The sequence below is a fragment of the Sorex fumeus genome, unplaced genomic scaffold, assembly GCF_029834395.1.
Source record: "Sorex fumeus unplaced genomic scaffold, SorFum_2.1 ptg000029l, whole genome shotgun sequence".
In the NCBI taxonomy this organism is placed as follows: Eukaryota; Metazoa; Chordata; class Mammalia; order Eulipotyphla; family Soricidae; genus Sorex; species Sorex fumeus.
In genome coordinates, this window is record NW_026606086.1 from 2,596,981 (window position 1) to 2,621,756 (window position 24,776).

Here is a 24,776-nt window from a genome sequence, read left to right on the forward strand (position 1 = left end):
TTATTTAATTTAATCACCCTTTTCATAAAAATGATGTGAGGGGCCAGAGCCAATAATACAGTGAGGAGGGACTTGTCCTGGATACGGCTGACTCAGATTCAATCCCTAGCACCCTACATGGCTCCCTGAGCCCCACCAGGAGTGATCCCTGAGCAAAGACCCAGAAATAAGTCCTGAGTACTGACTCGAGAGTCAGCCTGACCACTGCCAGTGTGACCCTCAAAAAAACAAAAACAGGAAGATTGAAATGAGAGTCACACACTCCACTGTTCTATTAAGATGAGTGACTTTGTTAGTGGTTTTTTTTGGGGGGGGGGTTTGGATCACGCCCGGTGATGCACAGGGGTACTCCTGGCTCACGCACTCAGGAATTACTCTTGGCAGTGCTCGGGGGACCATATGGGATGCTGGGAATCGAACCCGGGTCAGCCACGTGCAAGGCAAACGCCCTACCCGCTGTGCTATCGCTCCAGCCCCTGTGTTAGTGGTTTTATGAATTAATGTGATTCCTGCACTTTAGTTCCTTCTAGCTCTGACCTCTTGAGCATGTTGCAGGTCCACAAGAAACTGACTCTTGTATACTGACTACTCAAGCCCATCGATGTCTGCTATGACCACGAACAGGGGGAAGTGCTTTCTACTTTTACAGGGCTGCATGATATTCCACATGTCTGCATATGGTGCCATTCCACAGATCCAGGCCATGGAACTTGAGATATTTCTTCTCTGGTGGTTCTGCTCTACAGAGAGAATAGTTACAGAAACCTACAGGGTTAGGAGTAGGACCCACCTCAACTGTCTGTTCCTTATCTGGATGCCTCTGGTGAGTGAGTTGAGCTGACCCAAATAGTGGAAAGTGCTGCCTTTACATTGATGGATGCTTAATTTGGGTTTCAGGACCAGGGAGATACTCAAAGGATGGAGCATGTGCTTGGCATACAGGGGGGCTCAGGTTCCCTCCCTGGCACTGCCTGGTCCCCCAAGCACCTCTGGACAAGTCCCTGAACACGTGGCCAGGAATATCTTCTGGTCATCACAAGGGGGCACTAGTGAGCATGAGCCAGGAATAAGCCCTGAGCATGATCAGAGGGCACTGAGCACAGAGCCGGGTATAGCCCCTGAGTACCACCAGGGGGCGCACTGAGCACAGAGCCAGGAATAACCCCAGAACACTTCTGGGTGTGTGACCCAACCCTCGCCCCCCCCCCCGCACCCAGTTCCTTACTTACTGCCGCACAGGCTGCTGGGTGAGAGAAGATCTGGCTGGGCAGTGTGGGGTGGCTCTAAAGGCTACAGGAAGTCAGGGCCCCCATCTATACTTGAGGTCCCAAGAGTGAGCTAGATGGGGCTGGAGTGATAGCACAGCCGGTAGGGCGTTTGCCTTGCACGCGGCCGAACGGGTTCTATTCCCAGCATCCCATATGGTCCCCTGAGCACCGCCAGGAGTAATTTCTGAGTGCAGAGCCAGGAGTAACCCCTGAGCCAGGAGTATCCCCTGAGCATTGCCAGGCGTGGCCCAAAATGCAAAAAAAAAAAAAAAAGTGAGATAGATGGCTCCAGAATATAGCGCAGGATCCATGGGGGAGGGAGGCTGGGGCATTAGCACAACGGGTAGGGCATTTATCTTGCACTCAGCCAACCCGGGTTCAATTCCCAGCATCCCATATGGTCCCCCAAGCACTGTCAGGAGTAATTCCTGAGTGCAAAGCCAGGAGTAACCCCTGAACATCGCTGGGTGTAACACCAAAAGGGAAAAAAAATCAGTGGGACTGGAGAGAGTACAGCAACAGGAAGGGCATTTGCCTTGTACATGGCAGCTGGCCCAGGTTTGATCCCCAACATCTCATGTGGTCCTTTGAGCACTGCCAAGAGTGATTCCTGAGTACAGAGCCGGGAGTAACCCCTGAGCATTGCTGGATGTGCCCCCCACCGCAAAAAAAAAAAAGACTCAAAACACAGGAGACAAATAGTCCATGGTTCAAGACACTTGCATTCATATGGCACATCTGGGTTTGATCCCTGGAACCCTCTAGGGTCCCTAAAGTCCTGCCAGGAGAGAGCCCTGAGCAGAGCCAGAAGTAACCCCGAGGTCCTCTGGTGTGGCTAAAAAAAAATAAAATGAAAGGAAAATGTCAAGCCCGTCATGTATGAAACCCCAGGGTCCAGCACTGGTTCCAGAGGGTGTGGGTCGGTCTAAGAATCACTGAGTGTGGCTCCCACATGACCTGCCACAAAGAAAGAAAAAGAAGGAAGGGAGGGAGGGAGGAAGGGAGGGAGGGAGGGAGGGAAGGAGGGAGGGAGGGAGGGAAGGAGGAAGGAGCAGATACGGTGTTTGCCTTGCCCGTGTCTGGCTCAGGTTCTATCCCAGGCATCTCGTGTGGTCCCCTGAGCCTGCCAGGAATGATCCCTGAGCACAGACCCAGAGTCAGCTCTGAGAGAAGGAAAGAGAAAGAGAGAGACACAGAGGGAGGTGGAGGGGGGAGGATGGAGAGCTTGTACCAAAATTTAAATTCCTTAATACGTTACTGGCTTTAAAAATTTAAGTCCTGGCTTTGGGCCAGAGAGGCCGGCAGGTGAGGCTCTGGCCTTGCGTGCTACTGCAGCCTCAGGCTCTGCTGCTCTGCCCAGGATCCCTCGAGCTCCACCAGGAACGACCCAAGAAACAGGCCCAGGAGTCAGTCCTGAGCACTACTGAGCATGACCCCTGCAACAAATGCACACAAAAACTTTTGCCAAGGTGCCAGAAAGATAGCAGAGCAGGTCAGGTGCTTGCCTTAAATGTGGTCTATGGGGCTGGAGAGATAGCACAGCGGGTAGGGCGTTTGCCTTACACGTGGCCGACCCGGGTTCGATTCCCAGCATCCCACATGGTCCCCTGAGCACCGCCAGGAGTAACTCCTGAGGGCAGAGCCAGGAGTAATCCCTGTGCATCGCCAGGTGTGATCCCCCCCCCAAGAAAAAAATATGATCTACCTGGGTTCAACCCCCAGCACCCCTGAGAACCTCCAGGAGCGATGGCCCAAAGCAAACAAGTCAAAGAAAATTTCTGCCAGACACAGCAGTTGTGCCCTTTGGGGCCACAGACCAGTGCCAAGTCTCATCTCTAGTTGTCAAGTGTGCAGGGGATTGGGGAGTAATAATCAGGAGATTGGGGGAAGCAAGATGATATAACAATTTCCCATTTCTTGTTTGTTTGGGGGCCACACCTTGTCACGGATGGGGCAAAGCAGAGAAATCGAGTGTGGGTTGTGCTAATGTCCCTGCTCCCCAATTCCTGGGATGGGCTAAGATCTGTTTCTCAAGGCAGCCAACGGTTCCCTGGCTAGTCTGTGCATGCAGGGACCGACTTCCGACAGCTGTTCACCACCATGCAGACCGTCCCTTGGATGTCACAGGCCTTTCTGGCCAAGCAAAGAGCGTTCCCTGGGACAGAGAGGGACTACGGTGGGAGGGAGCTTGCCTCACACAGGCTTGACCTGGGCTTCTGTTGTGCTTTTTCTTTTTCTTTTTCTGCCACACCCAGATATGCCTACTCAACACTCAGTGCTCAGGGATCACTCTTGGCAGGCTCTGGGAACCCTACAGAGTGCCAGGGACCAAGTCTGGGTCAGTCACATGCAAGGCAAACATCCTTCCCACTGCACTCTCGTCCTGGCCCCTGCTAACCTGGGTCTGATCCTTGGCCCCCCATAGGATCCCCCAAGAGATCACCAAGAGAGATTCCTGAGCTCAAGGCTAGGAGTCAGGGGCTGGAGCAATAGTACAGTGAGCAGGGGTCTGCCTAGCGCAGGGCCGACCTGGGTTTGAACCCCTGAGCATCCCCTTTGGTCCCCCAGCACCGCCAGGAGTAATTCCTGAGTGCAGCACCGAAAAGTAAAATAATTATAATCACTGTCACTGTCCTCCCGTTGTTTATAAGAATAAGAAGAAAGAAAGTCAGAAGTCATCCTGAATTCTGCCAGGTGTGACACCAAGGCAAAACCAAAAAACAAAAGCAAGTTCTCAAAGCTCCACAGGCCAGAGAACCCCCCCACCCCACCCCCCGCAGACCTGTAAATGATCTACAGAGCACTTCAGACTCAAATTTCCTCCCCAGCCAATGGCCGGTGAACAGGAGGGGCTGTGGGCATGGAACATTCAGATGCTGGGGTGCAGGGAAGGAAGGCCCCTCTGGCACCCCATAGGGACTTTGCAGAGAGGGATCCCTGAGCCAGGAGTAAGCCCTGACACTGCTGGATTTGGCCCCCAAACTCAGACAATAGAAAACAGAGGCCCTGTGGGTGGGCCTTCGCCACAAAGCAGTGACTAGGGCGCTTGTCTTGCACACACAGACCTGAGTTTGAATCCAGGCACCCCTGAGCTCAGCCAAGAGTAAACCCTGAGACCGGGATGTACCCCCCACCAAGAAAAGAAAGGGTGGAGAGATAGCAAACACCGGGAAATAAAGGCTCCCGCCTTGCAGTGGCCAAGCGGTTGTGGTTGTGATCCCCGGCACCCCGCAGTTCCTCTGAGCCCTAAGTGTAGAGCCACCGTAGGGGGTGAGCCCCAAACCAAAACCAAAAAGAAAATGGGCTGAGTGCAGGCTTCATTGCTGGTGGGGCTCAGCGTTCATCCCCAGGAGTCAGGATAGAGGGGACTGTCCCTGAGTACTGTTAGCAGGTCCCTAAGATAGGAGGTGAGAGAAAGGGCAGCCCAGTCAGGCCCAGGGTTTCCCGGGGCTTTCTCTTTGGAGGTCTGAGAGACAATAATATTTTGTGCCCCAACCCTCTAATCTTCCATGTTTATAAAGAAACTCAGAGATCAGTCCCCAGGGCTGCCCCATGTGGGGATCAATTCAAATTCTTTTGTGCGATGTTTATACATTTCATTTTCACAAAGTAGATCACAATAGTTCATTACAGATAATATTCAAACACCCACCCTACCAGCGAGCATCTTCCCACGACCATAAGAGGGAGGTGTGTGAAGGTTGTTGATTTCATTCTGGGGGCCTTTAAGCCCGAATATAAGAGAATACAAGCACGTATGTTAAAATCAAACACATGTGTGCTGCTTTAGGTTCATAAGCGGGCTAGAGTGTAAGAGATCTCGGGAAATACACACGCTCCAGGAAATACTGCGTTGTTCTCTTCTGGGAACTTGGTTTTATAGTCTCTGGATCTTGGCCATTGATAGGATTACACAGCGCTGGGGGCAGTTGGTGGGTGTGACTGCCAAGCTACCAGAAAATTGGGGACCTAGCGGGAGGAGGCCCAGTCCTGATCTGAGCAGGCCTGGAGATCTCAGTCACGGGTCCTTCATACCTGGGCTCCTCTGCCGGTTCTGTGGAGAGTAGCTTTCAGCATGGCTGTGGTTGGGCTCTGGAGGTTTTCGGCTGCCGGGGCTCTGCTTGGGGTGGGGAGGGAGACTCAACCTGCCCCCCTCCCCCTCCAAGGGGCCCTGGTGAAGACAGCCTGGCGTGGGGGCAGGAGATTCTACCCAATTCAAATTCTGAGCTTGACTTGCTAGGCTGTTTCTCCAGCTCTACAGACAGCTTTTAATTTAATTTAATTTTTATTTATTTATTTTCTGTTTTTTTTTTTTTTTTTTTTTTTGTTACACTGGCGCTGCTCAGGCATTACTCCTGGCTCTGTGCTCAGGAATTACTCCTGGTGGTACTTGAGGGGTCATACAATGCTTGGGATCAAACCCAGGTTGGGGGCGTGCAAGGCAAACGCGCTACCTGCTAGACCGTCCCTCTGACCCCTACTTACTTGGTATTCATATTATTTCATTTGACTTTGTGGGTGAGCACCTAAGCAGCGTTCATGAGGTGCCGGGGTCACTCTGGTTCATCCTTGAGGCCTCTGGTGAGTGAGCTTCCGCCTGGGCACCTGCTCCCCCCCCCACACCAATCGGTGGTCAGCGGCTCAGATCACGCGCCCGAGGGCCAAGCGTTTTAGTAACATTTAAACAATTTTAATCTCCTGGCCTTGGCCCGTCCTCCTGTGGGCTGGGAGACTCAGAGCACACTCCGGAGGCGGGGGTGGTGAGGGCCTGAGCACTGCCCAGTGCCCCTCACCCCCACCCACACAGGATGTGGGGGTAACAGCAGGATAAAGGCCTGCGGGGGGGGGGGGGGATAGGACCCCTGACTCCCGCCCGCCCACCCCAGCTGGCAACAGAAACCGTGGCCTTATCGGCTCTGATTCCTCCTTGTCCCTGAGCGGAGCCCTGTCCTGTGCTCATGCAGGAAGGAGGCGGTGTCCAGCTCCCGGGGGGGAGCCGGAAGGAGGGCAGCTACGGGCTAGAGGGGGGTGGGGGTCACAAGGGGATATGCCTGGTGGCGGGGCAGCAGACTCTGGTGGCAAGGGGTGGAGCATGAGAGGCCAGCAGGTGGCCTGGGATGTTTGACAGGGCATCAGATGGGGTATGTCCCTGATGGCGAGTCTCAGGGCACTCCCCCCCCACACACACTTTTTTCCCTTTGGACATTCAAACCCATGGGGGGGTCAGGAGTAGCTAAGTCCCTGGGGCTGGCCACTAAAACCAGGGAGGGGGGCCCTCCAGTCCATTTCACAGACAGGTAAACTGAGGCCCGGGTCTTTGCATTGGTAGAGGCTGGGAGAGGGTAGTGTGGTGTCCAGACTTGTGGGGGGGAAGGCAGCAAGATTTCCTGCAGGCAGAGGGGTGTGCCCTGTCCCAGCAGGTGTTCTGTCAGGGTTCGGGGTTCAGGCGGCTCCTCAGAGCAGCCCAGGCCCCAAGAGGACAGCATCTGGATGGCTTGGGGTCCTGCGGCCAGCTCCCTGCTACCCTGATCTTTGTATTAGTCGGGGGCTCTTTTGGCTCCAGCGTCCAACTGAGACCCCCCCCTGCTCACTGAGCCTGTCACTCCTCGGAGAAACCCCGTTTGGAGCCGGGGTCATGGGACGCTGACTCACGCAGGGATCACCTGACCAGGCTGCTGCGTCCAAGAGGGCCCTGGCAAGGGGGTTCCCCGCCACGCCTTGTTTACCTTCATCCTGACCAGGGACAGGCCTGCTCTGTGCCCAGCCTGAAGCCCAGGGCTCACTGGCCCCCCCCCCCAAATGAGCCCTCCTCCCTCGGGCCTGGGCCCCCCTTTCGGGCCCCCTGCTCCTTCCCTGAATTCCTCGCTCCTTTCCCGAGAAGGCTGAACCCCCCAACACTTCTGGCAGCTTAAGTCTGTTATGTACAAAGGCAGGACTTGCCCCAGGCACCCCGTTTCAGCCAGGAAGGGCTTGGGGGAGCCTCCCAGGCCCACCGGAGATGTGTCTGCTGAGTCCCCCGGCTTGTGGCTGCTGAGTCACCGGTGGGGAGGTTCCTCTTTCGGCTGCTGAGGGGATGCGGGGAGGGACGGAGGCACGAGCCCCTCCACGCAGGTCAGGGATGCTGGAAGCTTGGCTCGACGCTGGGCAGCCACAGACAACCAACTGTGCTGACTCCTTGCTCAGTGCTCAGGGCTCACTCCTGTCCCAGTGCTGAAGGATCACTCCTACCTCTGTGCTCACAGATCATGCCTAGCTCTGTGCTATGGGTCACGCCTGGCAGGGTTTAAGGGACACTAGCTTACCGGGGGTCAAACGCGAGTTGGCCTTGTGCAAGGCAAGTGTCCTCCCTGCTGCCTTCTCTCTCCAGACCCGTGCGCCCTCGTGTTTGTACTGGCATCATGGTGAAGCATTCCAGGGAGGGGCTCAGGTTCTATCCCCTGCACCTCAAGTTCCCCTCACACCCCAAACCTGGTCAGAGGATAATCTTAGAGCAGGCCAGGGAGAGTCCTGGCTGGGATGTACGTGGGGATTCTAGCTGGGCTCGGTCTCCGGCTGCAACCCACCCCTGACCGCCTCCGACTCTGCCCCCAGCCCTACCAGCCAACCGAACAAACACAAACAAAATACCGAACCAATATTAGACCACAACAACTGTCCTGGGCTCAGGCCTCAAAATAAGCAAACTTTGTCCTCAGTTTACCCTCGCCTCAAAGCCTCCCCTTGACTTTGGTTTTTAGGGACCCGGGAATGTGCATTAGAGGGTTTGACTGTTCATTTTGGCAGCCCAAGGTGCATAATTCACCCTTTCTAAAAAGCTGTTTCTGAGACCAGACAGCCGGGAAGGGGTGCGCCTTGCACGGGGTCCAAATTGATGCCAGAGTCCCCATAGCCCTGCCGGGAGTGATCCCTGAGCACAGAGATAGGAGTCAGCCCTGATCACCATGAAGTATGGCCTAAAAAAGCAACAGAAATGGGGTTGGAGTGATTTTATAGTGGGTAGGGCATTTGCTTTGCACTCGGTCAACTAGGGTTTGATCCTTGGCATCCCACATAGTCCCCAGGGCACTGCCTCAGGAGTAACAATCGGGAGTAACCCCTGAGCATCACCAGGTATGATCCAAAAAGTCAAAGAGAAAAAAAGGCAACAGAAACAACAAACTGCTTTACCTTTTGATTTGTGGGTCACCCCTGACGGTCCTGAGGGTCCATGAAGTGTTGGGGATGGAACCCAGGCTTCCAATACGCGAAGCCTGAGCCCACCTGCTCCTGAGACCTCTTAGCTCTCACCCTGAGAACGGCTCCTTGGCACGGAGACAGGACCCCACCATCTGGCAGACTGCCAGCTTTGTTCCCTTCAAGCTCATTCTTTGGTTTTGTTTTGGGGCCGTACCAGGTGATTCTCAGGGCTTGCTTCTGGCTCTGTACTCAGGGATCGCTCTGGTGGGCTCAGGAGACCAGGGGGAGCTGGGGATCAAACTGAGTTGGCTCTGTGCCAGGCAAGCGCCCTGCCAGATACACCATCCCTCTAGCCCCTGAGCGGAACACACCTTTGTTTATTTATCTAGGTTTCTGGCCCACCTCCAGGAGTGCTCAGGGCTTAGTCCTGGCTCTGCACTCAGGAATTCCTTCTGGCAGTGCTCGGGGACCATCCGGGATGCTGGAACGCCCCGCCCACTGCACTGACACACTGGGATCACGCACTTTTGTTTGTGAGCTACCAAAAGGGAAATCGTTCTTTGCATTTGGGGGGGTGTCCCCAACCCACACCAAATAAACATAAGGCAGAGTTTTCCATCCTCGGCTGCTGGAGAATGTGGGTTTCCCTCCAAAGCAGGCCTGAGGTCCGCACCCCAGGCTTTTGCCAGTGAGGCCTTCGTGAGTCTGGGCCCCCTGGGAAGCTCTTTTTGGGTAGGAGAGGGCATTTGCAGAACGGAAAAATGTAGTTGGGTGTCCATCAGGTAGGGTGCGGGGCAGGGGATCCCGGCGCGGGAGGGGGTCTGTACCCCGATCAGAGGGTGGCAGGTGCAGCTAGCCCCAGGGAGTCCGGGGGTGGACATCCAGGCGGCCGCGGGCTCGGGCCTCGGGCAGGAGCACTCGGGCGGCCCGCTCGGTCCTGCTGAGTCACCGCCAGGGCAGGGCGGGGCTGCTCGGGAGGGCGGGGGGGGGGCGGGAGGGAGAGGCGGTCTCCGGGCAGGACCCCTGCTGGTCCTCCCTCCCGGAGCAGAGAGATGTGGGTCGGCCCCGCACCCTCTAAGGGTCGCGGGTGCGGGAGAGGGGGCGACGGAGGCTGGAGTCAGGCCCGCGGAGAGGCCTCCAGAGCGGGGGGGGGGGGGGGCCGGGGCCCAGGCAGGGCGGCTCGCGCGCCCCGGCACGGCGGCGCGGGGCGGGGCCAGGCTGTGGCCACGCCTCCGAGGGCGTTAGGGGCGGGGCCTCCGGCGGTATAAAGGCGCGCGCCGTCCGCTCGCCGGACACTGGCAGTGGGCAGCATGGCGGCGTTCACGGTCAAGGCCTACCTGCTGGGCAAGGAGGACGCCACCCGCGAGATCCGCCGCTTCAGCTTCAGCGTCGCGCCCGAGGCCGAGGCGGAGGCTGGGGGCGGCCGGGCCTGCGAGCGGCTGCTGGCGCGGGTGGCCGCGCTGTTCCCCGCGCTGCGGCCGGGGGGCTTCCAGGCGCACTACCGCGGTGAGCGGGCCGGGGGCGCGGGGCGCGGGGCGGGGGGCGGGGGGCTTCCAGGCGCACTACCGCGGGGAGCGGCGGGGGGCGCGGGGCGGGGGGCGGGGGGCTTCCAGGCGCACTGCCGCGGTGCGCGGGCCGGGGGCGCGGGGCCGAGTGCGGGGGGCGCGGGGCCTTCCCGCTGCCCGGGGCCGTGACGCAGCGGGCGGGGCGCGGGGCCTTCCCGCTGTCCGGGCCCGGGTGCGGGGGGCGCGGGGCCAGGCGCAGACGGGGGGCGGCCGGCGCGGGCGCGGGCGCGGGGTGCGGGGATCCGGAGGCGCGGGGAGAGCCGGGCACCGGGCAACGCTTGGTGCGAGCTTTGGGGAGCTGCGGGGAGGGGGGCGCAGGGTGAAGCGCAGCTGGGGCGCCGGGGGCTGGGGTGCAGGTGCGGGTCCGCGGGGAGCCCCGGGGCTCAGGGAGGGGCGGGGCGCGGGCGCTGGGGAGTGGGGGGCGCTCCGAGCTCCCGGCTGACTGGGGGCTGCGGGAACGCCCCTCGGGGGCGGGGATCGGACGCCCAGCCGCGTCCTGCCGCGCCGGGACTGGGCGGGCGCCACGGGGCGGAGTCAGGCGGGCACCAAGGCCGCCGGACAGGCCCGCTGGACAGCCGCCCGCCCCCGCCGGCCGCCTCGCCCGTTGTCCTTTGCGTTTGTCACCGCGCCACCGCTCCTGGGTCTCCCCGAGGTCGGAGGGGCCGAGCGTGGGTGCCTTTGTTCCTCCGAACTGGACCCTTGGGCCCCCCACCCCAAACGCCGGTCGTGCTCCCGCTCACACGCCGTGTCCACACACAGATGAGGACGGGGACTTGGTGGCCTTCTCCAGCGACGAGGAGCTGAACATGGCCCTGGCCTACGTGAAGGACGACCTCTTCCGCGTCTACATCAAAGGTGCGAGTGCGGGGTGCGGGGCCCCAAAGAGCCCGGGAGAGGGACACGCACACATACTCCACCCAGAAGAGGGACACGCGCATACACACACACACACACACACACGCACGCACGCACGCACGCACTCAGACACGCACACACCCCCACCCCCCCAACGAGGCGCACTGCGGTCGGTGGTGAGCGTGACGGGCACATTCGGGGGTGCCTCGACGAGTGCGCAGCCGGCCCAAGCGCCTTGCCCACCACCCTCTTGTCTCCACCACTGGCCGGGGACAGGCGCACGCTGGGGCCTCCCGGGCGTGTTCTCAAATGCCTTCTCTCTGTGTTTGGGGGTGGCCCTCGGGGTCCAGGGCTGACGGGTCCCCCGCTCACGCCCTGCCGCTGTCCGCAGAGAGGAAGGAGTGCCGGCGGGAGCACCGTGCCGCCTGCGCGCAGGACGGGGCGCCCCGCCCCCTGGTGCACCCCAACGTCATCTGCGATGGCTGCAACGGGCCGGTAGTGGGCACCCGGTACAAGTGCAGCGTCTGCCCTGACTACGACCTGTGCGCCGCCTGCGAGGGCAAGGGCCTGCACCGCGAGCACGCCAAGCTGGCCTTCCCGGGGCTGCTGGGCCATCTCTCCGAGGTGAGCTTCCCCCGCCCCGGCCCTGCCCTCAGCCGGCCCGCCCCCGTCGTGCCCACCTGATGGGCTCTGGGCCTGACTCAGCGCCCCCCTCTGTCCTAGAAAGCCCTGCACCGGGTGGCCCCGCTAAGCCCTCGTCTGCCCCTTCTCCCCAGGGCTTCTCGCACAGCCGCTGGCTCCGCAAACTGAAGCACGGCCACTTCGGGTGGCCTGGCTGCGAGATGGCGCCCCCTGGGAACTGGAGCCCGCGCCCGCCCAGGGCCGGGGACGCCCGGGCCAGCCCCACCGCGGCACCTTCGGATGCAGGTGAGGGGGCAGTCGAGAAGGGAGGGGCCGGCGCTTGGCTGGTGGCACCTTGGGTCTTGGTTCCATGCGGCAGACCCCCCACAGTGCTTGGGCTCCTCAGCCCTGACTGTACCCAGGGAGCGCTCCTGGTGCAGTGCTCATTCCCGCGGGAACCGGGGCTGGCTGGTCTAAGGCAAGTGGAGACCCCTGGACTGTCCAGCCCCCGCATCTGTCTCTCCTGTGCCAGCCGGCGCCGGGCCCTCGGAGGACCCCAGTGTGAACTTCCTGAAGAACGTGGGGGAGAGCGTGGCTGCCGCCCTCAGTCCTCTGGGTGAGTGGCTGCCTGGGCATGGGGGTCTGCCTGCTCCCTGTCCTCGCTTTGCACCGTGGGGTTCCCGTCCTCTGAACTGCGCGCTGACCCCTGGACCGTCGGTCTCTGGTCTTCTCATGGTTTGTGTTTTTGTTGGTTTTGGGGTTCCACTTGGTAATGTGCAAGGCTGACCTGTAGCTCTGTGCTCAGGGCTCTTTGCAGCAGAACTGGGGGGACACTGGGGGTGCTAAGGTGGAACTGGGCTGGGCTTCGCACGCGTTCCCAACGTTTTGTTCTCGCACTCTACCTCATCACTACCCTCCTGTTATTTTTTGGGTGGGAGAGGAGGGCAAATCCAGCTCTGTGCCTGGTGGAGTTAGGGGGCCGCCTGCGATACCTGGCATTGAACTGAGCTTGGCCATGTGCGAGGCGAGCACTTTCCTTGCTGTTCTCTCTCTCTCTCTCTCTCTCTCTCTCTCTCTCTCTCTCTCTCTCTCTCTCTCGGGCCCCAAATCCATCTCCTTAAACAGAAAGTGGCCCCCAGCAGCACCTGAGGCTAAAACCGTGCACTCCTCGAGCCCCCATCCCTGCAGCGGGCGCGTGTCGGCACCCACTTAAGACAGTGGCCTGGAAGGAGAGTCAGTCAGCCCAGTAATGCTGAACAGGACAGGCCCCTCTGGGGAGCGAGCTGGTCTGGGGTGGGGCTGTGGGGGATGCTGAGGGAAGGCTTTCCATGGCTCTGGAAGGAGCTGACCTCGCTGCAAGCAGGGCGACTTTGATAATTGGAATCCATCAGCACCTGGCGGCAGGTTGCGCGTGAGCCCCGCATCACCTCACAGCCGCTTCAGCTACTCCGCCTCTCGGCCTGGCTCTCGACACTGCCCGTGGTCAGCTGGGGTTAACTTCACAGAGATGTTGTGTAGGCAGGGAGAGGCATCCCCTCCTGCTGTCCCATGAGTATGATGACCTTGCTTTGGCCTGGTGGCCAGCACGTGTCCCTCCCTGTCCCTCCCTGGCTGTGCAGGGGCATCCCTGGTCACCCCCTCTCAGCCGGAGCAACATCAAAGTTGCGCGTGTCCCTCTGCAGGCATCGAAGTAGACATTGACGTGGAGCACGGTGGGAAGAGGAGCCGCCTGACACCAGTGTCCGCGGGCAGCTCTGGCTCCGAGGACAAGGCGGGCCCCCCGTCCTGCAGCGGCTCCCCCAGTCCCAACCAGCCCAGCGTGGATGCCACGGGGGGCGCCGCGCTGTCCCTGGCGGAGCAGATGAAGAAGATCGTCCTGGAGTCGGGACTGCAGACTGAGGCAAGCCTCCCCTGCAGTCCCCGGTTCCCGGCACAGAACGGGGGGGGGCCTGGGACCCCATTTCCAGCAGCCTTCCCTCTCCCTCTCCGGTCAGTCTGATGCCTTCCAGAGCTGGGAACAGGGGTCTGAGAGAGACAGATCGGGGGTGGGGTGGGGGGTGGGGGCAGGCACTGGCCTTGACGTGACCCGGTTTGGGCGCCCTGCATTACACTGGATTTCCTAAGCCCTCTCCGGGGCGACCCCGACCAGGACTAGAGAAGGGGAAAGCCATGTGGTAGTACCCCAGGAAGCCGGGATTGTGGCTGATGGGGTGAGCCCAGTCCCTGCTGCTTCATTCCAGGGACAGATGGAGTCGGACACCTGCTCGGGAGGCGACGATGACTGGACACACCTGTCCTCCAAGGAGGTGGACCCGTCCACAGGTGAGCTCCAGTCTCTGCAGCTGCCCGACTCGGCGGGCCCGAGCTCGCTGGAGCCTTCCCAGGACGGCCCCACGGGGCTGAAGGAGGCGGCGGTTTACCCACATCTGCCACCAGGCAAGTGCCCGCCGCCTGCCCGCCTGCTGCTTGCGCCCTGGGCCCCGCCCCCCGCCCCGCCCCCGCCCCGCTTGCCGCCAGCAGGCCCTGCGGCACAGGCACAGGCGATGGGGGCGGCCCCTCCCTGCCCTCGGGGGGCCAGGCCATAGGCCAGGGGCAAGGTGGGCAGAGGAGGGTCGTGGGGTCTCCTCTCTTCGGCCCCAGTGCTCAGAACGTCTTCCACGGGACTGGAACATGCCCAGAGGGCTGAGTGCGGGTGCGCACAAAGATGGCTCATGGCTCTTGTCCAGCCGCTGGCTTCTTTGAGAATTTTTTTGGAGGGGGGGAAATGGCCACAGCTGGAGGTACTCAGGGAACCATTTTGTGTGATGGAGATCAGACCCAGGTTGTCATGTGCAAGGCCAGCGCCTGCCCCCACCCCCACGCTCTCTGGCCCTCCCTTGGGTCCTGTGTGAGGGGCCATGGCGAACCCAGGCCTGGCACCCGCAGAGCCACACTCTCCCTGCCGGCCCGCTCTCTTGTTAGCCTTTCGATTTGGCTGCGGGGGCCCAGGAGGCCGTTTCCCAGCCCATCTGGCACACAGGTATCCCCCAGCCCTTTGCGCCATCACCTGGGCTGCCATCTGCAGTGGTGCAGAGGGACCCCCAGCATAGTGCTGGGGATCAGACGGGCTGGCACCTCTATGCCTGGGCTGTCTCTCGGCCTCAGCCCCCTGATGTTTGATGTTGGGGCCACCCCCACTCTGGGCCCACTCCGGGCTCTGACTCCAAGTCCTGTTCCACCCCCCCTGCAGTGTTCAGCCCTGAGGGCAACAGGTGGGATTGGGGGCTCCCGCTTGCCCCCCTCTGGCCTGTGCAGCACCCCATGGGGAGCACGGTGGGCCCAAGGGGGCGGGGGCAACTCTTCCTGCTGCTGGGCTGGGCACTACCTCTGTGGTGGCCCGGCCCGGCCCCTGCTCACGGCTGTCCTCTTCCGGCAGAAGCCGACCCGCGGCTGATCGAGTCGCTGTCACAGATGTTGTCCATGGGCTTCTCGGACGAGGGCGGCTGGCTGACCCGCCTCCTGCAGACCAAGAACGGTGACATCGGGGCGGCGCTGGATGCCATCCAGTACTCCAAGCACCCACCGCCCCTGTGACCCCTGCTGCAGATGGGGGGGCTGCCTAAAGCAGGCCCCCCCCGCCCCCTGCACACTGGCTCCCCACTCCTCCGCTTCCATGCTCCCCCGAGGCTGCAGCTGAGGCGGCTGAGCCCCTTCTGGGTTCCCGTGCTGCGGGTCTGGGTCGTCCGCCACAGTGTTGGCTGTGACAGCCAGAGTCCCTGGTCCTCGCTCTTGGAGCCCTGCTCTGACACACTGCATTAAACGGGCACTTTATTCCCATCCAGTGTGTGTTCCTCGTTTCTATTGGTGGGGGCTGGGAATCACTCAGGGATTGCTCTGGGCTCTGCTCACGGCTGACTCCTGGTTCTGTGCTCAAAGCTCCCTCCAACAGTGCGGGGATGGGATCTGCAAAGTGGGCACTTTCGGCCAGCAGAGTAGATGCCAGGGTCTTGAAAGCTGGGCCCCGCCCCAGAGGGCTGCGGGTGAGAGACCTCCCCCCCCCCGCCCCAAGGGACCCAGCCCCGGCAGCCAAACCTCCAGAACCCAACTGCCGCCACGCTCCAGGCCGCTCACACTCGGGCTGAGCCTTACACACGAGTGAAGCTACTCCTGGACACAACATGAGACACTCCCTACCCGTTCTCCAGGAGCACCGCACCACATCTGATGGGGTTCAAATAGGCAGCCAATCATAGGGCAAATACATATGCATATGTATTTTTCAGATATATATATGAAAGGTCTTAATGGCCCCTGCCAAAATAGAACAATCTTCACACAGTTTCCTCTATGGATACTTTATTTTTTGTAGCATTTTCAGTGGTTTTTGTAACAGACAATACAAAATATATTATTTCGGCTGTGCTTTGGGACAGGGCTTGGGGGCTGAGGTGGAAATATCCCAAATACAGAGGTGGGAAGGTGTCTGAATATTAAGTGTCCTCAAATATTGTAAACTACCTTATAAAAAAAAAAGCTGGGCCTGGGGAGTGGCTGCAGCCTTGTCCGGCCTCGAGGTCAGGGATCGGCTCCACTGAGGGGTCCGAGCAGGTCCTCGTCTAAGTCCTCCCCTGTCTGGAAGAGGTTGGCCAGCCTCTCGGGCCAGAGGCACATGGGGGTCTCCGTGCAGGGAGGCGCTGGCATGGGACTGGTGACCGGAGGCCGGGGCTCGGCTGCAGGAACGTCTCTGGGCGGGGTCCGTGTAGCAGGCAGCTCTCTGTGAGGACGGGGGCCCAAGGCCAGCCCAGTGGGACTTGGAGGACAGGGCTGCTCGGTGCTGGGACTTCTTTTCCTGGAGACAAGAGTCCAGGGTGGTGGGCCCGGCCCTTCCCCATGCCCAGCCCACCGGCTTTGCCTGCTGCTGCCCCTGGCAGGTGTTTCTCTCCAGAACTGTTTTTGGAGGAAGTGTGTGTGTGTGTGGGGGGGGGGGTGCTCCCTCAGAGAGCTCAGGGGATCTGGGAGCCCTTCCTTGTGATTCTCAGCTGGCCAAGGACGCCAGGCTGCCCCCGCTGTGCTGCTGGGGGTCTGGAAGGCAGTGCTGAAGGGCCGATGAGGGGCAGAGGTAGAACTGCAGTTGGCTGTGTGCAAGGCAGACCCCTTTACTTTGGCTGTTTGGTGTTTGGGCCACAGTTGGTGGTGCTCAGAGATCACGATCCTGGGGGGCTCAGGGAATTCTCTGTGGGCTCTGGGGTCGAACCCAGGTCAGCCAAGTACAAATCCAGTACCTTCCCTGCTATCTCTCTGGCGCCCTTTAGAAAGTTCTTTTGTTTGTTGAACACACTCAGTGGTGCTCAGGGTTGACTCCAGGCTCTGCACTCAAGAATCACTCCTGGTAGTACTTAAGGGATGTCGAGGGGTGCTGGGAATCGAACCTGGGTCAGTTGCATGCAAGGCAAATGCCTTCCCAGCTTTTGCATCAGCCCCTCCAGAAAGTTCTTACAGGGAGCTGGGCTTGTGCCTTCAGAACACCCAGCAGGGTACTGTGGGTGCAGGCATGAGGGGCTCTGAGCCATCTATGGAGAAGCCTCAACCTTCCCAGCTCCTGAGAACCCTTAAGAACTCCCAAAGCTGGAACAACACTGACGGCTGAGTGCAGGCTCTAGGCATGCCCCAACCCTGTCCCCCCACATACAGCAAAACAAACAAAAAAAAACATTAAAAATCCCCTAACAAAACACCAAGCACGCATCAGGCTCCCAGTTTGTCACCAGGAGCTGCAAGCTTTTGGGGAAAAAGGTCCAAGTAAGAGCAGGTGTCAGTCCGGGGTAGGGTGCCTGCCCTGCACACAGCCACCCTGGGCTTGATCCCCAGCGTCCCACAGGATTCCTTGCACACCGCCACAAGTGACCCCTGAACACTGCTGGATGTGACCCAAAAACCAAAAAAATTTAAAAAATTCCAATAAGGGGCCAGAGATAGATGCTGAAGCACAGAGGGGAGGCTCCCGCGAGCCCCACCGGGGGCACTTACACTGTTACCCACATCCCCTGCCCCCAAAGGGTCTGGGGCGTTGCCTCAGCTTCTCCTCTGCAGAAGCTTCTAGAAGCCACACAGCCCACACCTGGCATGGGGCTGGGCTGGGGGCTTGCAGGTACCTCTTGCGTGGACACTCCTCGCAGGAAGTGGCCCCAGGATCCTGGCATGTGTCCCCTGCCAACATCTTTTCTTCAGAGTCTCCCTCCAGGTACTTCTGCCAGCGGCTTTCCGAGGTCCTGGGCTACAGCCAGAGAGAAGAGCTGAGTGTGCAGGGGGCAACAGGGAGTCGCACCCGACAGAGCCCCCCAGGGGGTACTCGGGGTGATGGCGGCCTGGCCAGTCCCAGGAGGTGAAGGTATGGGGGAGCCCAGACCACAAAGATGGGGTGTGTCTGGGATGCTTAAACCCCGGTTCCATCCCCAAACCTACAGTCTCCTGAGTTCTGCCAGGAGCAATCCCTGAGCTCAGAGCCAGGAATGAGCCAGAGTACAGAGCCAGAAGTGATCTTTGGAGCCCAGAGCTCGAAGTCGGTCCTGAGCAAAGAGCCAGGAGCGATCCCAAAGCACAGCAAGAATTAGCCCCAAGCACAGCTAGGAGTGATCCTGAGCACAGAGCCAGGAGTGAGCCCTGAGCACGGCTAGGAATGAAACAGGCCCATCGGGTTTGGGGGGTACAGTGTGCGGAGCCGTGGAGCCCAGGGTCCAACCCCCATGTCTGTTTTGTCCCCTGAGACCATGGGAAGCTGCTGTGCTGAGGGCCAGAGGCAGAGGCAGGAGAGAGAGACCGAAGATGAAGCTGCCTCCAGCAAGGAGGGCGTTTGCCGTGCACGCTGCCAACCCGGGTTCAAAACCCGGTATCCCACAGGGCCCCCTCCCCAGCCCCCCAGGAGTGATCCCTGAGCACAGAGTCAGGAGGGTAAGCTCTGAGCACCGCCAGGTGTGGCGCAAAAACCAAATTAAGCAAAGCAAAAAAACAAAAACAAAAAAACTCTTAATGAGAGAGAGAGAGAGAGAGAGAGAGAGAGAGAGAGAGAGAGAGAGAGAGAGAGAGCGAGCAATGGGGAGGGAGCAGAAGGGAGAGGAAGGGAAACCCACAGGCCTGGTGGGGACAATACTGGAGGGCAGAGGCCATGTGGGGAGCCCTGAGCGGCAGCTGCATCTCGCGTGGGGGTGGGCACCCGACCCCATCACCCTGCGTCCCAGGACAGAACCCCACCCTGAGGGCTCACTTGCTGAAGAAACGGTGAACAGGCGTGTGGGCCGCAGCTGGAAACTGCCCCTGAGTTGGGGATGGGGAGCTGTGAGGAAGCCCCCGGAGAGGGAAAGGGAGCAGACGCAGAGCCCAGAGCCCAGATCCCTTTGCTGCCCCTTCCCGGCACTTTTTGGTCTGGCTGGACACACTATGCCGTGTGTGTGTGTGTGGGGGGCTGGTCCTGCCGGTCACCCCTAAGGGTGCAGGGGACAGGACTCCTGAGTTCTCCATGCAGCCGGCACAGGCTCCCTAGGGACCCCTTCTTGGTGTGTCGGGGGAACAGGATGTTGGGGGATGCCCCCGAGAAAGGCCAGGGGCCTTAGAACTAAGAATGCACCTGTAGACATGCATGCCTGGCCAGCGGAGGGTCCTCTTCACTGATCTGCGCCCCACTTTCCAGAAGCCTGTGGAGGGGACAGAGAGGATGAACCCCACCTATGAGGAGTGGCAGGAAGTAAGGAGGCGCACGGACAAACCCAGTGAGACAATACCCACTCCCCTGCACACACAAAACCTGGGATGACTCTCGGCTCTGTGCTCAAGGCTCTGGGCCAGTGCCCCAGCCCAGGCCCCTGCCTCTAGATCCTGAGCGTGCATCTGCCAGAACAGAGGTAGAACCTTTCAGAGGCAGCGGCAGTAGGCGGCAGACTTCGTATCTCAAATAAAGCAATGGGGTATCCTCAGCATGGCTGTGAAGCGCCCCAAACTGCACTGGGGCCCCTCCAAGCAGTGCTGGGGAAGGAAGAGGGAGCCTGGTGCACCCCTACCCCCCAGGGGACAGATGATCAGCATGCAGGGTCAGAGTTCCCGTGACAAACGGTCATGTGAGACTGGGAAGAGAGCCATACCACAGTTTCCTCCTAGGTTGCAGGGTTCCACTTAGAAAGTGAGGCTTGGGGGCAGGAAGCCAGACTGAGGGGCTGAGGGAGTCCACTGTCCACCCCACGTGGAAACAACCAGGCTTAGGGGACAGCGAAGAGAAGGGGTGGAGTGTTCCAAAGACTCTGACTCTGTTTCTTTCGCTTGGGTCATACCCAGCGACGCTCAGGTTACTCCTGGCTCTGTACTCAGGATTCAGTCCTGGCGGTGCTCGGAAGACCATATGGGATGCCGGGGATCAAACTTGGGTTGGCCACACGCAAGGCAAACCCCCTACCCGCTGTACTATTGCTCTGGCACCCCAAGGAACCTTTTTTGAGGCACCAGCACACATATCACCCCAACTACCTTGGAGAGGTCCTCTGTGTGATGCCAGGATCTTTTCTTGGTTTTGGGGTCACACCCGGCCATGCTCAGGTGTTTTCCCTCACTCCTGGCAGTGCTCAGGGGACCCCACGGGTGCTAGGGACTTAACCCCAGTCAGCCGCGTCCACGAAGGGAGCCCTCCCTGCTGTGCTATTGCACCGGCCCCCGTGCTGCCAGATCTGATATTGGGCTGGAAAAGGCTCATTCGTTTGAACATGGAAACAGTCTCTGGGGTGAGGGCGAGGAAGAGAGAGGGAACTGGGGTTCCAGCTACTATCCTGAATGTGGCCAACCCGAGTTTGAAGCTGGCAGCCCTGGGTCCCTTGCACACTACCACTGTAGTCAGGGAGACTCCCAGAGCATCACCAGGGGTTAGTTTGAGCAGAGATTGGAGAAGCCCTGGAAAACCACTAGGGGGCACTGTTAAGCCGAGAGCTAGGAATAGTCCCACAGCACAACCAGGGGGCACTCCTGAGTGGAGACAGGAGCCCCAGAGCACCACAAGGAATGGTCCCAAGTCTTCCTCTGCACCCCCAAAAAGTGTGAGGCCCTGGGTCCAAGCTCCACTCCCCAAACTAAAGGACGTAAGAGTTACATGAGACTTTTCTGTCCCTCTTCAGGCCCCCAGAGAACTGCAGGCAAGCCCCTTCAATCAGGGTTGGGGTGCACATCTCATGGGGGTGGGGGGTGTCCTGTGGGCCTCTGTCCAGGGAACAGACTCTCCGCTTTACCTCTGTTGTCCTGTGTCCCTGCTGCTCTCTTAAGAGAGCCAAGAGGCAGCTCTGGGGCTCAGCTCACACTGGCAAAGGTGCTTTGCACATAGAGGCCCCTGGGAGCTTCTTTGAATCTGGGCTTTTGCTTGATTAATTTAGGGTTTGGGATTTGGGGCTATTCCAGGTGGGGCTCAGTCCTGGCTCTGCGCTCAGTGATCACTCCTGGCTCTGCGCCCAGGGTCACTCCTGGCAGTGCTTGGAAAACCCTATGGAGTATCACGGCTTGGCCCTGGGCTGGCTGCATACAAAGCAAATGCCTCCTCCGCTGTCCTTTCTCCCTCGCGCCCACTTCATTTCCCCCATCAGATGTACCTGTTCCCTGCCTCAGGCCCCAGGGGCATCTGCCGTATCAGAGCAGAACATGCTGTTCCTTTTGCACAGCCGGTGCCCAGGTTGCCCAAGGCTGCCTCTTGTGAGACCTGTCTCCTACAGGACCCTTGGAGCCATGTTCCCACGCTATGCACGTAGGGGCTAACAGGCTGAGGGGGTGGGGCGGGAGGCGCACATGGGACTCGCCTGCAGGAGCCTGGGGGTCCAGTCGTGCACCAGTCTCAGGGGTCCCCTAGAATATGGTCCCCTCCATCCCCTACCTCCCAAAGTAGAGGAAAGAGGCGGTGTCCGCCATGATGGCAGCTTTCAGCTGGGTACCTGGGTGACTCCTCAGAAAGCTGCCCCTGCAGTAGGTTCAGTTTCTGCACATGGCGCCTGCAGTCGGCTCCTGAGCCCTCGCCGTAGGTCTGACACCCAGAAAGGATAGAGGTCACCACAGCTGCAGAGAGGTCAGGTCTGGGACAGACACCGTGGGGAAGGGGCCCATCCTGCATGCGGCCAACCCAGGGACTGGCACAGCACCTCCTAGGACCTCCCACTCCTGGAGGCCCACCAGGAGTGATCCCTGAGCACTGGGCCAGGAGTCAGCCCTGAGCAGGGACCCAGAGTGATCCCTTAGCATAGAGCCAGGTCTCCCCACAGAGTGATCCCTGAGCCCAGAGTCAGGAGTGAGCCCTAAACTCAAGAGTAAGGAATGGGCCCAGAGCCAGGAGTGAGCCTTGAGTAGAGTCAGGTGTGATCCCTGAGCACAGAGCCAGGAGTCAGCGCTGAGCAGAGTCAGGAGTGATCCCAGAGCACTGCCAGATGTGGGTCCCACCTCCCCCGTTGAAAGAAAAGAACAAGAATCCAGCAGAGATACTATCTATTGCAGTGCTTCTCCACGGGTCCTAAGGATATTCTGGGGGGTGGCCACTGGGGTACATCACATCGGGGGCTGGCACAGGGCAAGAGGTACCAATGTGTAGGACGGAGGTAGACAGGGAAGAAGCCTGGAGGAAGGGGAATTGTGGCCTGAGAGAGGCAGAGAGACAAAAGGGCATAGGAAGGGCCCCCGCTGGGTGCTGGCGCTTTAGGATTCACCCTCAGAAATGACTGCTTCTCCCCACATGCTTTGCAGGTCCACTTCCGGCTCTTCGTTACCTATAAGGACACCAAGACATGAGGGCTCAAGTTACTGCTGCCCACAGGCAGAAAGGGTCAGTAGTAAACACTTTAGTGGGGGCTGGAACAATGTACAGTGGAGCCTTGTCCTATCCATGGCTGAACAGGGTTGAGTACCAACATCCCAGGGTCTACCAAGTACTACCTGGGATCCTGGGTCAGGAGAAAACCCTGAGCATGGTGAGGTGTGGCCCAAAAACCAGAAATAATAATAATGATGATGATGATGCAAAGGTCTAAGAGAATCCCCGGTGGAAAGTTCTCTGGTTTTAGGCCAAACCCATTTATTTATCGATTTATTTAATTAGGCTTTAGGGTCACACTCATTTGTGCTCAGGGTTGACTCCTGCCTCTGCACTCAAAAATCACGCCTGGAGCAGGCTGGAGAGGACCCTATGAGGTGCCAGGGATTGAACATGGGTTGGCCCTACCTGCTGGACTATCGCTCCAGGCCCAGGCCAGACCCGTTTGTGCTCAGGGTTGACTCCTGACTCTATGCTGAGGGATCACTCCTGGCAGTGATCAGGGACCCTCTGTGATACTGGGACTGTAATAGTATAGTAGGTAGCACACTTGCCTTGCATGTGGCCAACCCAAGTTTGACTATCAGCATTGGATATGGTAGGTATCATATATGGTACCCAAGCATCACTAGGAGTTACCCCTGAGCATCAACAGCTGTGGCCAACCAACCAACCAACCAACCAACCAAAGAACTGGGAGGGTCTCTCCAGCTCCTCAGCATCTATTTAACAGCACGTGGGGCCAGAGTGGATGGGACATTTGCCTTCCATGTGCCTGACCCAGGTTCAATCTCTGGTATCCCATAGAGTCCCCGAGTGATTCCTGAGCACAGAGCTGGTAGTCAGACTTGAGCATTGCTAAGTGTTACCCCAAAACCAAAAAAAAAAAAAAAAGCATGAAGCACAGGCAGCTGAGCCTGTTTTGCCATCAGGAGACCTGGGCTTCCCTGATAGTACCGCTGGGTGCCCCAAACCAAGCCCCTTTGGGCTCTTGATAGATTTGTAAGAAATGCTTTTTGATGCCCACTGACAGAAGGATGATCGAGAAGTTGTGTATTTGCACAAGGGAATGCCATGTGACCAAATGGATGATGATATCACATTTAAGCGACCAGAGAGATGGCACAGTGGGTAGTACCCTTGCTGTGCTCACGATCAACCCAGGTTCAATCCCTGTCAACACAGAGGATCCCCAAACCCCACAGGGAATGATCCCAGAGTGCAGAGCCAGTAGTCAGCCCCGTGACAGCTGCATGTGGCGCAAACTCTTAAATCAATCAACCTGAGGAGTGGAACGGAGGCATGAGAACAATGGCATGGGCTTGGAGTTGGAATGCTGGAGGCTAAACACAGATGAGCAACTCTGCCAAGGAGGGGGAAGTTGCTCTCTGCAAAGGGCCTTGCTGAGGGCTCTTGCCTTGCATGTGGCCAACCAAGTTTGACCCAAGCACCCTTAGGGGTCCCAGGGCATTGCGAGGGCAATCCCCGGGCCGTCAAGAGGAAACTCTGAGCACCACTGGGTGTACCCACCACCCAAAGGACGCTTCTGGATCTTTGATTTCAGACTTAACTGGAGCACGGGCAGGGCCCTCTCTCCAGTGAGATCTTCATTCACTGCCAACTCCTAGGGCAGTCCGGACCCTTGCAGCCTCCCCTCAGCCCACCCCCTGCAGCGAGTGAAAAACATTTCTGAGCCTCTTAAATCAGCCTCTGCTGCTTGAGCATCCTCTCTCCTGCCTCTCGGATGCAGGTTGGGGGCTCTCCTGACTGTGTCCATCCTTCCTGGGCTCGGGTTCACTCCCACTGTGCTTGCAGGGTCTGTGCCCGGGGCTGGCCCACGGCTCATCCCACCCGGGCTCAGAGGATCCTGAGTGGGGACAAGGTTGGAAGCTGCGAGGCGCGTCTTGTCCTCTTCCCAAAGGCCTCGAGTCTTTCCCTCAGAACTATCCTTAGCGCGCGGGGAGTCGCCTCGCAGGCGGGCTCGGGTCCGAGCTTCGGCACCTGCGAGTACCCTGAGCACCGTGGGGTGAGTCCTGAGCAGGGCAGGGGCGAGCCCCAACACACACACACACACACACACACACACACACACACAGACTCTCGTACTCACACGTCCCCCCCCCCCCCAGCCCCGGGCAGACCCCGGGAAGGCCGCGCGGGCCCGACTGCTGGGGCCGGGGCTGGGCGACCCCCGGAAAGCGGCTTCTAAAACGCAATTTCCTCCGCATCTGAAACAAGAAGGCGCCTCTGGGCGGGTTCCGTTCCGCGGAAAGGGCGAGCCACGACCCGCTGCCAAGTCCCCGCTTCCGGGAGACCCCGAGCCCAGATCCTACGGCTCCTGGCACGCCGCGGGGAGCCGAGACCCCTACGGAGACGGCCGGCCACAGAGGCCCGGCGGGGTCCCTGCTTCGCCCGAGCGACCGGGCCGCCCACCTGCTGCGCCTGGAAGAGGCGACACGAGAAGCACCGCAGCACCCGAACGCGCTGAGGCATGGC

General features: G+C 59.5%; 1 protein-coding gene and 1 long non-coding RNA gene across 3 annotated transcripts; one reads left to right on the forward strand and one right to left on the reverse strand.

Annotated features, from left to right (window-relative positions):
- The first annotated feature begins 9,750 nt into the window (after nt 1-9,750).
- On the forward strand, nt 9,751-15,301 carry SQSTM1 (sequestosome 1). 2 transcript variants are annotated; one of them, XM_056115697.1, is made up of 8 exons: nt 9,751-9,950; nt 10,769-10,864; nt 11,256-11,488; nt 11,641-11,791; nt 12,018-12,101; nt 13,168-13,385; nt 13,726-13,921; nt 14,901-15,301. In XM_056115697.1, the coding sequence occupies exons 1-8, from the start codon at nt 9,755-9,757 to the stop codon at nt 15,056-15,058; spliced, it is 1,332 nt and encodes a 443-aa protein (XP_055971672.1). In that variant the 5' UTR covers nt 9,751-9,754; the 3' UTR covers nt 15,059-15,301. The 2 variants fall into 2 exon arrangements, with proteins under 2 accessions (XP_055971672.1, XP_055971671.1); XM_056115696.1 differs by having other exon boundaries at nt 13,726-13,807.
- Nucleotides 15,302-17,657: 2,356 nt separating this feature from the next.
- Nucleotides 17,658-24,776, reverse strand: LOC130024885 (uncharacterized). The gene is made up of 5 exons (XR_008792614.1): nt 24,714-24,776; nt 22,177-22,236; nt 21,415-21,503; nt 19,086-19,152; nt 17,658-17,738 (listed from the first exon to the last, which is right to left on the reverse strand). It is a non-coding gene; the product is annotated as an uncharacterized LOC130024885 (long non-coding RNA).